Source organism: Oratosquilla oratoria, chromosome 12 (assembly GCF_046742065.1).
Source record: "Oratosquilla oratoria isolate Oo_2021 chromosome 12, ASM4674206v1, whole genome shotgun sequence".
Classification (NCBI taxonomy): domain Eukaryota; kingdom Metazoa; phylum Arthropoda; class Malacostraca; order Stomatopoda; family Squillidae; genus Oratosquilla; species Oratosquilla oratoria.
Genome location: NC_134788.1, coordinates 46,374,919 through 46,390,245, shown reverse-complemented (window position 1 = coordinate 46,390,245; position 15,327 = coordinate 46,374,919). Strand labels below are relative to the sequence as shown.

Genomic DNA, 15,327 nt, shown 5'->3' with positions numbered 1-15,327 from the left:
TATGACGATTTAAGTCAGGTGATGGATCAAGAATTAAAAAGATAATAAATTATGTTTGTATTAGATAGTTAATCACTTTAACTCTATAGTGGTAGTAGTTGTTTAGTTCCTGCCACCAAATACGACTGCCCTGATTCAACCTATGGACCAGGGGGTTATCCAAAGTACAAAACGAGTCTACGACTCGCAACCTCTACCTACAGCAGAGCCTCGTCGTCACGGAAGATGGGACATATGAGGAAGGCTATGAGGACAACAGGGGGAGGAAAACGTTGTACAATTTCAAGGATGTGATTTTGTGGTATGAATGTGGTGTGGGTGTACAATTAGCAACCCCGGCACGGGGTCAAAGGTCACCGTCTAGGAGGGTGAACGGGGCGTTGGCTGGTGTGTGAGGGTAATGCGTATATGAAGTGAATGGTGAGAGGGTGCGAATGATAGAAGCGAAGAAAAAAATGTAGACAAAAGTTAGCTAGAGTAGGATTGATAGGCGATACGACTGAAAGAAAAACTAGAGACGAGAGTTATATTAAAGGAAGAACCACGAAGGAACTAACGCCGACAAGGTAAGTGATGCGTCACTCAGTTACTACAGATTTATAACTGGGCAGAAGCCTGGAAAGCAGTGCCTTTCTCCACACTTAAGAATGACTGATGGAAGCTTAGGAAAAAAGAAATCTAGCTCAGTCTCACGATTTTGAGGGGATCGAGGCACTAAGTGTAGCTGGAATGTTGGCTGTAGCTGGACAGGGTTCTATTCCAGTAGAGCTGGGGATTAGGTAGAAGAGGATGCTGGCCTGCCTGGTTACCATCACCAAACAGGTGAAATTGTAAAAGAGTTGAATTCACTCAACCCACTTGTGGATGGAGAATGGGCGGCAGCAGCACCCGGACCGTCAATTTTTATGGCTTCTGATGATTCATTGTCAAGTAGGTGTTTTGTTAGATATTTGGTTGCACATTTGACGGATCAGTTGCTATTGGAAAGGGCAAACCACGTTCATTGATATACTCCACTTGTGTTTGTACAGAATATGGCGCTGCTAGAATATTTTCACACGATTTTTCCCACATGCTGCACCCTTCACTATCAGTCACTCTATACTTCTTTCAAGGATCAGATGCTACTGAAAAGAGCGAACCACGTTCTTTGACATACTCAACTTGTGTTTGTACAGAATATGGAGTTAGAATATTTTCACACAATCTTTTTATTCACTAGATATTTGTTCGTAAACTTTAACTCCACAATCAACGCTTCTGTGTGACTGATAATGTTTCACAGCATGATATACATTACATAGTTATATTGTATGTCTATTTCATAGTTTATGGCAGAATATATTAAATCTTAGGAATTACAAAAGTAATGCGTAATTGGAAGTATGTATGTTCGCTTGTATGTAGTTATTCTCGACGTTCCGTGAGAGTCGTATGATCATCATTCCTGTATACTTATTTAAATATCAATTTCTTTCATGTAATGTGAAAGTGGGATGAATGTGAAATAGGATATCTTTGTAAATATATCGATATTATTTTGGGTGTCCGTTATTTTCTGTGAGAGGGAATAAATGGAATAAATTGGGCAAATGGTAACTTTTGGGAAATTTACGGCGTGCCCAGAGAAAGGACGCGCAGTCAATTAGTCAGAGAGCGTGGTTGTACGCAGCACAATAAAGCAGTGATAAGTGTCCGTGTCTACCTTTAGTGCCCCATCTCTAAATGTTGAATAAACCACTAAACAAAAAATAGTAACATTCAACAAATGGTAGCAACAGTGGGATCTTCGTTTATTTGCAAGAGAAGTGTTCCAGTTAGAATTTCTTCCCCACCCACCCACCCTGTGCCTTAAACACGGACACCAACGTACTTCAACGCTATTTCCAACCATCACTGCTCAATTTTCACTCCAAGAGGACAATACTCTGCTTTCATGTTCTGTGTGGCCAACATTCTCCAACAGAAATTAATCTTCGAATCTCTACAGAACGTCTACGGGACCTTCTATGGGGTCACCTCGGCCTCCACACCCGCATTCACCAAGCTCTACTGAGTGCTGACGCCAGCCCAGGAAGCTTCCAGACACTTCCTGTTTAGCAACTCTGCGTACATCCCTCCACCCGCTCTCGTCATCCTGTCGCCTTCGTTTTTCACGCATTGACAAGAAGTCGCCACTCTACCTCACCGTCACCCACCACTACTACGTAGGTCTCCTCCACCCACTCTCCGTCATTCTATGACCTAGTTCTTCACGCAGTCGGCAGGCAACTACCCACTTCCGTTACCCCATCCACCACCCTACTTGCCGTGACTCCACCCCCAACGCACCTACCGTCTTCGCCGGGCACTTGGCCACCAAATCCACCACCCGTTGCCGTGACGCTAACTTCACCTCCTACTCCACTCCTCCAACGAGAGTTCGCCTTCTTCACCGCTCACCGGCATTCACCATTTCCGTTGGACTCGGATTTCATCCCTTCGCTTCCAAGTGAATTATATAAACTCAACTCAGTAAATTTTACCATTTTAGTGTTTACTCTGTATTATTAGTGAATAATTTAATAGCAAATATTTAATAACTACAGTGCTTCCAGTGGAAATTCTTGTATAATTATCATAAGTGCCTTTCAATCATTAATTTGCTAAGTATTTATACTCCATGTTATATATTGATTACGCTTGTACCTCTTCTCCATATCTTTTCTAATTCTTTCCACTGTTTGCAGCAAAGAAATTCTTCGTGTTCCTTCATATTCTTCTGTGTGCTTCTACTTCCCATTCGGTACTACCTACATATTCAACAATTCTTCCTACTCCTTCCAAGGTAAATGGAAAACTCTTTGGCACTACACGTGTTTATTTCTAATGAAATTTCCCCATTATCCTCTTCCAAGTCCCAAATTCCCTCGCCATTCTATTCGTTTTTCTCCACGCACTCCCCCATTCATTAACCTTACGCCCCTCCACGCATCCCCAGTGTCACAACCATGGCTTCCTCGTCCACCCAACCCTCTCCCCCACAATTAATGACCATAGTCCATGAAACTATCGACGTTCCAAAATTTACTGGTGACATCATCCCCATCCACACCTTTCTTTCAAATGTCAATACGTGTATCAACCGCAGAGAATGTGCTACAGATTCAGAGAAAGTAACAGTTCTTCTCAGCCTTGTTGACCTTAATTCTACTGCTGGTGACTTCCTCCATTCAGATGCATTCCAAGACTGCACGGATTATTCTCAATATGTTGACAAATTCAAATGTACCTTTGCAGAACACGACAGCCTGGGTTCCCTCACTCCTCTTTACAACTTTGCTCTGAAAAACAAATTTCCTCCTTATATGTGAAAAAAGAGCCTCAAAACTCGCATCTATTCTTAAGTCAGAACTGCAATCAGCCCTCACATCTTCCAACTGGCTTGACACTGATAACAAACTCTCACTTGACAATGTTGTGTCCCTCATTTCCTATTTTCAATTTCTTTCTCTTCTACATCCGGACACCTTAGCCAAAACTTCCTCAGTGGCGTTCACTCCGGGTATGACCCTAATGGATTTCTCTCACAAATTTCATGATTCACCCAAGATACAGAATGACATTGCTGCTCAGCCAGTTCCTATCACCAACCCTACCTTCCCTATTGCTCATATTTCCATATATTCATCTCGTTCTAAACACACTTCTTGCACTAGATCCAACTCCCATCCTTGACAAAGATCATCCTCCCATAACCCTGTCATCTGCTACTTCTGTCAGAAACCAGGACAGTATGCCAACCATTGCTATCTCCGTCTTGCCACTCCTCCAGATAAACAATGCCCTATCCATGGCCTTTATTTTCACTCAGCCGCTGAGTGTCGTGTTTTGAACACCACCCATTCCAATACTCCCTTCCCTCCCCATCAGCCTTCCCCTTCCTGTTCTTCTTCTCCTAAATGACTATCTGCTTCTTCTCCTCTCAAGACTTCCCCTTCTAGAATTCATGTCCCATCCCCACCACCCACCTCCTTGCCATCCCTTCCAGTTTGTACTCTAACTCTAACAAGTGGTCGCATGCCCTTTCCATTCCTGCTACTGTTCATAACATCCTTATATATCTCTTCATAGATACTGGGTCCCCTGTAAATATAATATCTTCAACATTTCTCAAACTCCACTCCTCCTATAAGTGTGTCACCTGCTATCATAATGTGGGCAAAATTATCTTTATTCATTTTGTGACACTGACATTGGTGGAGGTATGCACTTTCTGAGTGCCATCTAGTTTAATATTTTATGTATATGAAATACCTTTTATATTTGGTTTTCCATTAATAAGACAAAACATTAAGCATATATTTCAATTCTATTTATTTCTGTTTTCCAAATTTTGTATTCCAAGATTACATTGTGTGACAACATTGACAGAGTTGACAAAATTGTTTAATATGCATTTTATATCCCATTAGTACAAAATGAAGTTTAAAATATAACACTAATGACCAATTACCTTTATTTAAACTTTCTAATTTTGCAAACAGCTACAAATACAAATAATAAATCCATTACTAATTCTTAGCTTTAGTTCTAGCTTCTAACTCCTTATTTCTTCTCTCTTCTGTCTTTGGCATTCACCCACTCATTATACACATTATCTAAATTTATTGAATTTCCATATAATTGGTGGCCTTTCACTCTCATAAGCATATCCAAATGGCATTCCACAGTTTTTAAGGTTTTTATTTCATTTATTAGACTAAAACCTCACTCACAGTCTGCACTAGAATAAGAAAGGTGCCTCCACTATCCATAAAATTTGCCGTCACAGAACTATTCATTCCGAAGAACAAATACCACCATTTGTGTAAAAGGTTATATAACACTGACTGATTACCTTCATTTAAACTTTCTAATTGAAATAATTTACCTAATTATTTCTGTAGTATCAAGACAAAGATCATTAACATATTCACTACCTAGTGAGGAATCAAAATGTGAAATAGAGGAGATCAAATACTGACCATTCTTGTGTTGTCTATGGGCATAGCAGTTTTCATTATTTCATCCAACCATTCACTACCAGCTAGCAGTTTGTTTTTGCTTTACACCTTTGGCTTCCTTTGAATTTGACATGGTGCATCAGTTCTTTGCAATTTTGTTATTTGAAGAATGTTTTGTTAATTTACAAAGGGCTACATATTACATAATACAGACCATAACTGTGTGCACTATTTACCAAATGTGGTTGTTACCTTGTTTTCTTTTCCTTTCAAGTTAAGTAGAAAGTTGGGATGGGCCTTTCCAGCAACTCCCTGTTCAATTTCCAATCTTTGCGTTGGCTTTGTTTCAAAGTTGAGCATTTATCTACTATTCCAAAGCTCATTTAGTGACTTTTTTCATCAATATCACCTTTGCTCATGTTATTCTTGAAGAGGTCTTTGCAGGAATCTCTACTGATTTTTTCTTTTCCAAATAGAATTTGAAAAAATAAAAAAAAAATTCTAACAAGTATTCTCAATTATCAGGCCATCAGGAAAATTTTATATCCTTCTTGATTTAAGTCACTCCACTGAACAAGTACTAGTGTTGAATAACTGTCATAGTACAATTTCAAAACTACATGCGAAGTTATGAAATTGTACATTTACATTTCAAGTCACTGACAGATTCTCAAAATCATATCTTTTTCTTTTGAATTCATCATATGAGATTATACAATTTCTTTTAATAAGAAAAATAAATTTCATCTTGAATATTGTGTGTGCACACTTTTCTCTTTGTGCACCACATGTAAAATATGTGTGTACACACACACACAAGCACACAGTAAGGAGGCACACTGTTCATCACACAGATCACACTGAAATTTATGACAAGTGTGAGTCCCCATGCTGTGTGAGATAACCCTTGTTAAGAAGGCAGAATGGCACAGGTCACACTAGAAAGGCTTCCCTCTCCTGTGTGGGTTTTCATATGATTTGTGAGATCACCCTTTTTTGAAAAAAAAGAATCGCACATGGCACACTGGAAAGGCTTCTCTCCTGTGTGGTTCCTCACGTGCTTAGTGAGAGAACCTTTTCGTGAGAAAGCAGCATTGCATAGGTGACATTGGAAAGGCTTTTCTCCTGTGTGGGTCCTAATGTGATGTAGGAGATTCCTCTTTCGTGAGAAAGCAGAATCACAAAGGTTGCACTGGAAAGGTTTCTCTCCCCTGTGGATCATCATATGCTGTTTGAGATTTCTCTTTACTGAGAAAGCAGAATTGCACAGGGCACACTGGAAAGGCTTCTCTCCTGTGTGGGTCCTCATATGCTCTGTGAGATTACTCTTTTGTGAGAAAGCAAAATCACAGAGCTCACACTGGAAAGGCTTCTCTCCTGTGTGGGTCTTCATATGCTCTGTGAGATGATTCTTACATGAAAAAGTTTTGTTGCACAGGCCACACTGAAAAGGCTTTTCTCCTGTGTGGGTCCTCGTATGTACTATGAGATGACTCTTTTGTGAGAAGGCTTTGTTACACAGGCCACAATTGAAAGGCTTCTCTCCTGCATGGACCCTCATATGAGCTGTGAGAACATTCTTTTGTGAGAATGCAGAATCACACAGGGCACACTGGAAAGGCTTCTCTCCTGTGTGGGTCCTCATATGTGCTGTGAGAGAACCCTTAATTGAGAAAGCAGAATCGCACAGGGCACACTGGAAAGGCTTCTCTCCCGTGTGGGTCCTCCTATGATCTGTGAGGGATTTCTTTATTGTGAAAGCAGAGTCACAGAGGTCACACTGGAAAGGCTTCTCTCCTGTATGGATCATCATATGCTGTCTGAGATTTTTCTTTTGTGAGAAAACAGAATCACACAGGGCACAATGGAAAGGCTTCTCCCCTGTGTGAGTCTTCATATGCTCTGTCAGACTTCTCTTTTGTGAGAAAACAGAATCGCACTGGGCGCACTCGAAAGGCTTCTCTCCCGTGTGGGTCCTCATATGCTCTGTTAGATGGCCCTTTCGTGAGAAGGCAGAATTGCACAGGGCACACTGGAAAGCCTTTTCTCCCATGTGCATCCTCATATGCTGGGTGAGGGAATTCTTTATTGTGAAAGCAGAGTCACAGAGGTCACACTGAAAAGGCTTCTCTCCTGTGTGGATCATCATATGCTGTGTTCGCTTTCTCTTTTGTGAGAAAGCAGAATCACACAGTGCACATTGGAAAGGCTTCTGTCCTGTGTGGGTCTTCACATGCTCTGTGACATGATTCTTACGTGAGAAAGCTTTGTCACACAGGTCACACTGGAAAGGTTTCTCTCCTGTGTGGATCCTCATATGCTCTGTGAAATGACTCTTATACGAGAAAGTTTTATCACATAGGGAACACTGGAAAGGCTTCTTTCCTGTGTGGGTCCTCATATGTGCCATGAGATCACTCTTTTGCGAGAAAGCAGAATCGCACAGGGCACACTGGAATAGCTTCTCTCCTGTGTGGGTCCTCATAGTTTTTTATTAGATAACCCTTTACTGAGAAAGCACAATTGCACAGGCCACACTGGAATAGCTTTTCTACAGTGTGGGTTATCATAAGGAAACTAAGGTTATTCTATTGTGAGAAAGCTCTATTGCACAGGTCACATTTGAAAGGCTTCTCTCCTGTGTGGGTCCTCATATACGATGTGAGAACATCCTTTTGTGAAAATGTAGTATTGCACAGGGCACACTGGAAAGGCTTCTCTCCTGTGTGGGTCCTCATATGGTTTGTGAGGACATCCTTTTGTGAGAAAGCAGAATCACACAGGTTACACTGGATAGGCTTCTCTGTAGTGTGGGTCACTACACAATATCTAAGATGACTCATGATATAGCTGTGCTGCAGATGTCACACTGGATCCTTATCATCATATGACACATATGGAATATACGGATAGTTCTTCCAAAGAAATGATGATAGGTATTCTCAACCTGGAAAAAATGTATTTGTATGGTTGACATTTATCTCTTTGAAAATCTGTAATGCACTGTAATAGAATAGTGGATGTTTTGTGCACAAACCATTTCATAATTAAGTCCTTTTATACCTAAACAGACTCTTTGTACTTGCCATCACCTGACATAAAATATGTAGTAACACTAACAGAGATGGTGCTATGATATATTGCATTTTTCATTTTCATTAGATATGTGCTCAAAATCACCCATAGTTTACATGCATACCCACCCCACCATGACCAGAAGGACTCAAATTTTGTTCTTCTAGCTTTTTCCTCATGTCACAAGATGTGGAAGTAGAGAATGGCCCAGCTGGTAACAGCAGTCATATTCTGATATAACTCCATAACATTCCACATTATATAATCTACACATGCATGATATACCCAAAACCCACATCTTAAAAAACAAATTTCTTCCTACACAGATGAGATAACTACATACACACACCATAATACAGACAGCCAAAGAAATACAACAACCATAACTCAACACATTCAACACCTGTTTCACCACAAATAAAATCAAAATAGCTTCAACCAAATACACAGCCACACTTCTCACCAACTAGATAGCAGAACACAAATACATACCATGGCTCTTTATCAACAACACCCACATACCACGCATGTATACACCCAAGATTCTTGGAGTAACATTTCCTTCATGTCATTCAAGCAACACGTCATAAACATTAACAAAATGCAAACCTAGACTTAACAAGATTAAATCACTTGTAAGTACAACATTAAGACGAAAAAAAAAAACTACTACACTACATAAACAATATGTACACTCGGTGATGAATCATGCAAGCCACATGGGTCCCTAATCTTATCAAGACACAACACAACACCTGAAATACTATGCAATACAAAACTCTAAAGACAATTACAGGCTCCACAAATACATCACCTACAGAGCATCTACACCATGAAACAAAAGTCCTCAAAAAGGCACACAAACACTTGTCACAGCCTCCACAAACACAGCCCACCCACTACACTGCATGACAGATCACCCACACATGCCAAGAAACATCAAGATAATACATTGCTGCATGCCAGACACCTTGATATCCATCCTTCTCAATCTTCTCTCTACCAAAAGGACAGTGGCTACCTGACCAGACTAGAAGAGAATGGATGACCACATTGCAGCTAACTGTCTAGGATGCAACACTTAGCCCCATACTACAACACATTATAGAAGATTACATTGTACACAATCACACATGCCAGCAACACAATATACACTGTAATGGATTTGTGGGAAAACCCTATTTCAGCCGTGGCGATCCTCAGGGAGAAGGGACTGGTTGGCCAGTCTAAGGAACAACAACAATAACTGAGTATCACAAGGTATATAAGTTGTACAAGGAAAAAAGACAAGCCTACTCAGCAAAAAGATATAACCCTTGAAGAAGCACTTGCAGAAGAAGCATCTTCAGAAGAGCTATAAATGCTCTGCTTTGCTGTACATTACATCATTACCTTCATTACCTACAATAAGTACTGCAGAAATAAATTATCAAGATTAGTATAAGTCAAGTTATGTATCTTTACTGGTAAATATGTGTGTGCATTATATATATATATATATATATATATATATATATATATATATGTATATGTATATGTATATATATATATATATATATATATATATATATATATATATATATACATATAAATATATATATACATATATCACTTAGACAAAATACTGTAGTTCATTTGTAAATAATAATCACGAAGAACCCACAGTTGGAATAAAAGGAAACTTTAGAAGAGTGTGTAACTTCTATATTTCTGCTAATACCTATAGCCCTCTTCAGGAAAGTACTTTCCTGAGGAGGTCTATAGGTATTAGCCGAAATATAGAAGTTACACATTTTTCCTTTTATTCCGACTGTGGGTTCTTCGTGATTATACATATATACATATATATATATATATATATATATATATATATATATATATATATATATATACACATATATATGTATATAATACATATATATATATATTATATATATATATATATATATATATACATATATATATTATATATATATATATTATATATATATATATATATATATATATTTTATATATATATATATATACACACACACACACATACACACAGACAAAATATATAAAATAATAGATTCCTCAATCAAAGAAGGAAAGGTACTGCAAGACTGGAAAAATGCCTATATCGCACCAATATATAAAGGCAGGGGACAAGGAAGAACCAACAAACTATAGACCAGTCTCACAAGTACAATAGCTAAAATTTGTGAGAAAGTCATCAAAAGTAGATGGAGAACAATATAACCTAAATCCAAAACAATTCGGTTTTAGACAGGGAAGATCACGTGCCACAAATTTGACCTGTTTCTATTCAAGGTTTATAGATATAATGCAAGAAAGGGATGGATGGGCAGACTGTGCTTTCCTGGACTTACAAAAGGCATTTGATAAAGTACCACACAAAAGATTATCAAGAAAACTCAAAACAACAGGAGGCATACACGGAAAATTATTGATATGGAAGATTTTTTGTATGGGAGAAAAATTAAAAAGAGCGGGTTAGGGCGTCATTACATACGGTGAAGGTTGAGGGGATGGTGGTTCGAATCCTGCCACCAACAAAACTGAATAAAGGGCATGGTTCGATCATACGAGATCTGAGTTCTTATCCAGAAGGTTGATAACTGCCGATCACGAGTCCAACACGGGATCCAAGATCACGGTGCCCCATTGTTAATCACACACACAGACTTATTATTTATGTCAGAGCCTGAAACTGTGGATAAAATGGATTACAAGACACTGATTGGGAAGAGTGACCATACACTAAAGAGTTCAAACTAAAAGAACAAGTCGATTTGGGAAGAAATGAGAAATACAAAAAAGGAATGTACAACAGATTTTGGGAAACTCATAAAATTCTTTCAAAAAGTTAATTGGGAAAACTTCTTAAATGAAGAAAAAAAGACGGAAGAAGAAATGGAATATATAAAAAGAAATTTATAAAAAAGGAATAGATAAATATGTACCAAAGTAGAAGCAGGAAAGGGTGCTAAATACACAAAATGGAGAATGATGAAGATGAAAATATAGTGAACCAATGAAGAGAAGATTGGATGTAAGCAGAGTAGAATCACCAATGGGAGTCATACTAAAGAAGTCTTGTGAAACTCCAGTATCAATTCAAAGGTTTGAAGATAATGTTTTTTCAGGGTTTACAAAAGAAAGTGGAATACTAGGTAGAGTTGGAAAGAAAATCAAGGTGTAAAAATGTCCTAAGAAATCAGGAGATTGCAGAATTGATAAGAGAAATTATTGATCTGAAAGCTAAATATAGTGCAATGTATAGAGAGGTGAACCAGCTATGAAAATCAAATGCCAAAACTAACAGATAGCTTATCTAAACACAAGTAAACATAGTCAAAAGTGAAAACGAAAGAATGAAAAATGAAGATAAAACAAAAATGAGGCCTTGGAAAAAAATTAAAGAAATATAAGCAGTTACCAAGAAAGTTGGAGAAACAATTAAAGAGACTGATCTCCAATGAAAAAAAATCAGTGGAAAATGGAAATAAAAAACACTTTTAAAGAAATAGTACAGCAACAAATGGGAGAAAATCCTAAAGATAAAAGAGACAAAGCTTGGAAAAGATGGAAAAAAAGAGGAAGTGGAAAGTATATATCAAACTAAGAAATGAATATGTAAAAATATGCAGGGAAGAAAAGAGAAACTATGAAAAAGACATAATAGACAAATGCAAGTACCAACTTAAACTATCCTACAGGTATGTAAATGGTGAATTAAAAGATAAACAAGAAATAGTGAAACTGCATCACGGTAATGGTGAATTTATATAAGATGAAGAAATGGCTGAAATTATGAACAAACAGTTTAAATCTGTATTCACAATTGAAAGTACACAAAATTGGGATGAAGAACAGAAAGAGCTCCCCCAATGAAAGAAATACTTGTTACACTGAAGGAAATGAGGGACCAAATAATAAACTTTGACATCAGAAAATCACATGGTCTGGATGGAATTGCAAATTGGATATTAAAAGAATGTATAGATGAACTGACAAAATATATAAGATAATTGATTACTCACCCAAAGAATGAAAGGTACCACAAGATTAGAAAAATCCAAATATTAAACCAATATATATAGGGGGAGACAAGAAAGACCCAACAAACTATAGACTAGTCTTCCTTATGAGCACAATAGAAAAAATATGTGAAGTTAGCAAAAGTAGATGGATCAAACGTCTGGAAGAAAATAATATACTGAATCCAAAACAATTTGTCTTTAGACACAGAAGATCATGTACCACTAACAAAATCTGTTTTTACTCAAGGCTAATAAAAATAATGTAAGAAAAGGATGGAGGGGCTAATTGTGCTTTCCTAGATTTACAAAAGGCATTTGATAAAGTACCACAAAAAGCTACTAAGAAAACTCGAAATAATAGGTGTTCAAGGAAAGTTATTGAAATGGATGGAAATTGTCTTGAATGGGAGAAAAATGAGGGTGCTACTTAGAGACAAAAACTTGACCTGGGAAATGATAAATGGAGTCCCATGAGGTTCTCTATTGGCTCCAATAATGTCTGCCATATATATGACATGGATGAAGGTGTGGAATATTATATGTAAGTTTATTTGGCATTGCATTGATATACATGAAGGGCAGACTGAAAAGAACACATCGAAATAACAATTACAATTGCCGAGGATAACAGATGATGCAAAACTACTAAAGAAAATAAGTACAGAAATAGACTGCGAATCACTACAGAGATACTTGGGTGCGAATGTGGAAGGAAAGGGAGGAGTGGAGGTGGAGGTAGAATGTAGATTGAGAGGAGTAAATGCCTTGGTGGATTAAAAAGTGTAATGAGAAAAAGACATTTGGGAATGGATGCTAAGAGGAGATTGTATGAAGGAGTGATTGTGCTGACAGAAGTGTATGGGGCAGAAACATGAAACATAAGAGAGGAAGAGAGAAGGAGTTTGGATGTGTTTGAAATGAGGTGTCTGAGAAATATGATAGGGGTTGCTAGGCTGGATAGAGTGAGAAATAAGGAGGTGAGGAGGAGAACAGGGGTAAAAAGGGAGTTGGGAGATAGGGTGGATGAAAGAGTATTGGGATGGTTTGGACACATGGAAAGAATGAGTGAAGAAAGACTAGTGAAAGAGGTGTGGAAGGCAGATGTGGAAGGGGTGAACATGAGGGGGTGACCTAGGATGAGATGGATACATAAATACATATACCAAAGGCTTTTTCCCCCTACATGGGGGGTAGCCAAAAAGAAAAAGGCATAGAGACCACTCCCACCCATTCCATTTCCTTTATATTCTACTCCCCTCCACCCTCCCTCTTATCTTGGCAACTCCTGGATGACAGGTCATCCCTGCATCCTGTCCACTGCCCTGGGTCAGAAGCAGTGTCTCAAGACACAGCACATCCACAGCAAGGCCACTTCATAAATTCGATGACCCCCCCTCTCCGTCCCCTCATGCATAAAAGGAGAAGACGGATGGATGGATGGGGTAAAAGGGGCTTTCCGGAAGAGGGGAATGTCTGTTGTTGAGGAAGGACAGGAGAGGACAGAAGACAGGGGTGAGTGGAGAATTGTTGTATATGGATAATGTTGTGATACATTAGGTGGAGAGGGTGGGGGATGGGGGGGGTGAGGGAGTATGTGTAAGAAAAATTTGACGCAGCCAGAAGGGATTTCTCCCTAGCTTCTCCTTTTCTGCATGAGGGGACAGAGAGAGGGGTTGCCAATTCAATAAAGCAGCCTTGCTGTGAATATGCTATGTCTTGCAACACTGCTACTGACCCAGGGCAGTGGACAGGATGCCACCAAGATGACCCATCATCCAGGAGGTACCATGATAAGAGGGAGGGGATAGGAGTGTGATAGGGATGGAATGGGTGGGAGTGGTTTTTATGCCTCTGTTTTTTGGCTACCTCCCTTATAAGGGGAAAAAAAAGCCTTTGGTATATGTATGAGTTATAATGCAATAGCTTGTAATAAATATGATGTGGATTTATGGAATGACTATCAGGATTTCATTCCAAGAATAAATGGTGCACATTAAATTCAGTGAACTTTATGAATTCTTTACTTTTGTACAGAGGAAGATAAGATGGAACAACATCCCCTAATAAGAATGTGAGAACAATGTAAACAAACAGGATACATATGTTGATAAATATAAAGTTGCTTAACCGTCTCCATTTAACCCATTAAACTCCGATGACAAGATGTCTTGTCATTTGGTCATATTTTTCTGGTGTTTGATCAAACATTTTGGTGTTTTATGATTTTTTGTTTTATTTGACCAAATGACAAGACATCTTGTCATCGGAGTTGAATGGGTTAAAATATTTCAAATTGCTATTGCCTTTAATATCAATTTCCGGTATTTACACAAAGGGCTCAAAATACTCAAAATGATAAGAGCTAGCTAGCCAATGATACAGGTAAGAATTGCAGCTGTAAGGCCAGTGAAACTCTTTACAATATTGAATATTAATATACAAAAATGCTTGCCATTTTCTAAAAATTGTTACCAAAATTATTATTAATTTACAATACTTCCATATGAGGTTCAAAATAGTCGATGTTAAGAACTAGCCAATAATAGGGAATTACTGTTGTGAGACCTGACCTAACCTTCCCTTACATAAATATAAAGATGTTCGTCCATCTTTTATTCCCAATAGCTATCGACGTTACCACAGTTTGTCGTACTTATAACTGGAGTAGAAAATACTCATAATGATAGGAGCTATCCGATTATATAGGCAATTGCAGGTGCGAGACTGACAAGCATCTTGATAAATACCCACAAGTTTACCTCTGCTCAGAATCCCAAATACATTGCCAACGGGAATTGAAGTGCAACAAATGCCAGATGCGAACAGACTACGGATGCTCTAAGCTACCTTACCATTAAATCATTGCACTTACGAATTCAAAAAGAAAACACACTTGTTTGGCCTGTACAAGGCACAGCCACGAAAACAAGATCTAATAGCTGAAAGAGTACAACACAATTTTCGGCGTGCTATGACGTCATATGTAAGCAAACATTGCATTACCGCGGAATGTTCACAAATGCGTAAGTAATCACTACGAAAAGTATAAAATAACGAAGCAGAGCGCTTTCGTATAATCACATCTTCAGTGCAGATACAAAGAGTGAATTATAAAATGAAGAAGCAAGGTACAGAATATATGACTGAGTGAGACGTGGTGAAGAGGGAATTCGGAGAGGTAGTGGAAGAAGTACACGTGACACTTGATACCGTCTTGGTAA

The 15,327-nt window shown here is 38.4% G+C and overlaps 1 protein-coding gene across 1 annotated transcript; it reads right to left on the bottom strand.

Moving 5' to 3' along the window:
• Positions 1 to 4,342: 4,342 nt before the first annotated feature.
• LOC143031646 (uncharacterized) lies at positions 4,343 to 15,078 on the bottom strand. Its single transcript, XM_076195754.1, has 2 exons — positions 14,979 to 15,078; positions 4,343 to 7,932 (listed from the first exon to the last, which is right to left on the bottom strand). Exon 2 carries the CDS (start codon positions 7,468 to 7,470, stop codon positions 5,896 to 5,898), a length of 1,575 nt encoding a protein of 524 aa, XP_076051869.1. The 5' UTR covers positions 7,471 to 7,932; positions 14,979 to 15,078; the 3' UTR covers positions 4,343 to 5,895.
• Positions 15,079 to 15,327: the final 249 nt, after the last annotated feature.

Excerpts from the sequence above, each read along its gene's own strand:
- LOC143031646 (XM_076195754.1), bottom strand. The coding sequence starts at position 7,470 with ATGAGGACCCACACAGGAGAGAAGCTATTCCAGTGTGCCCTGTGCGAT.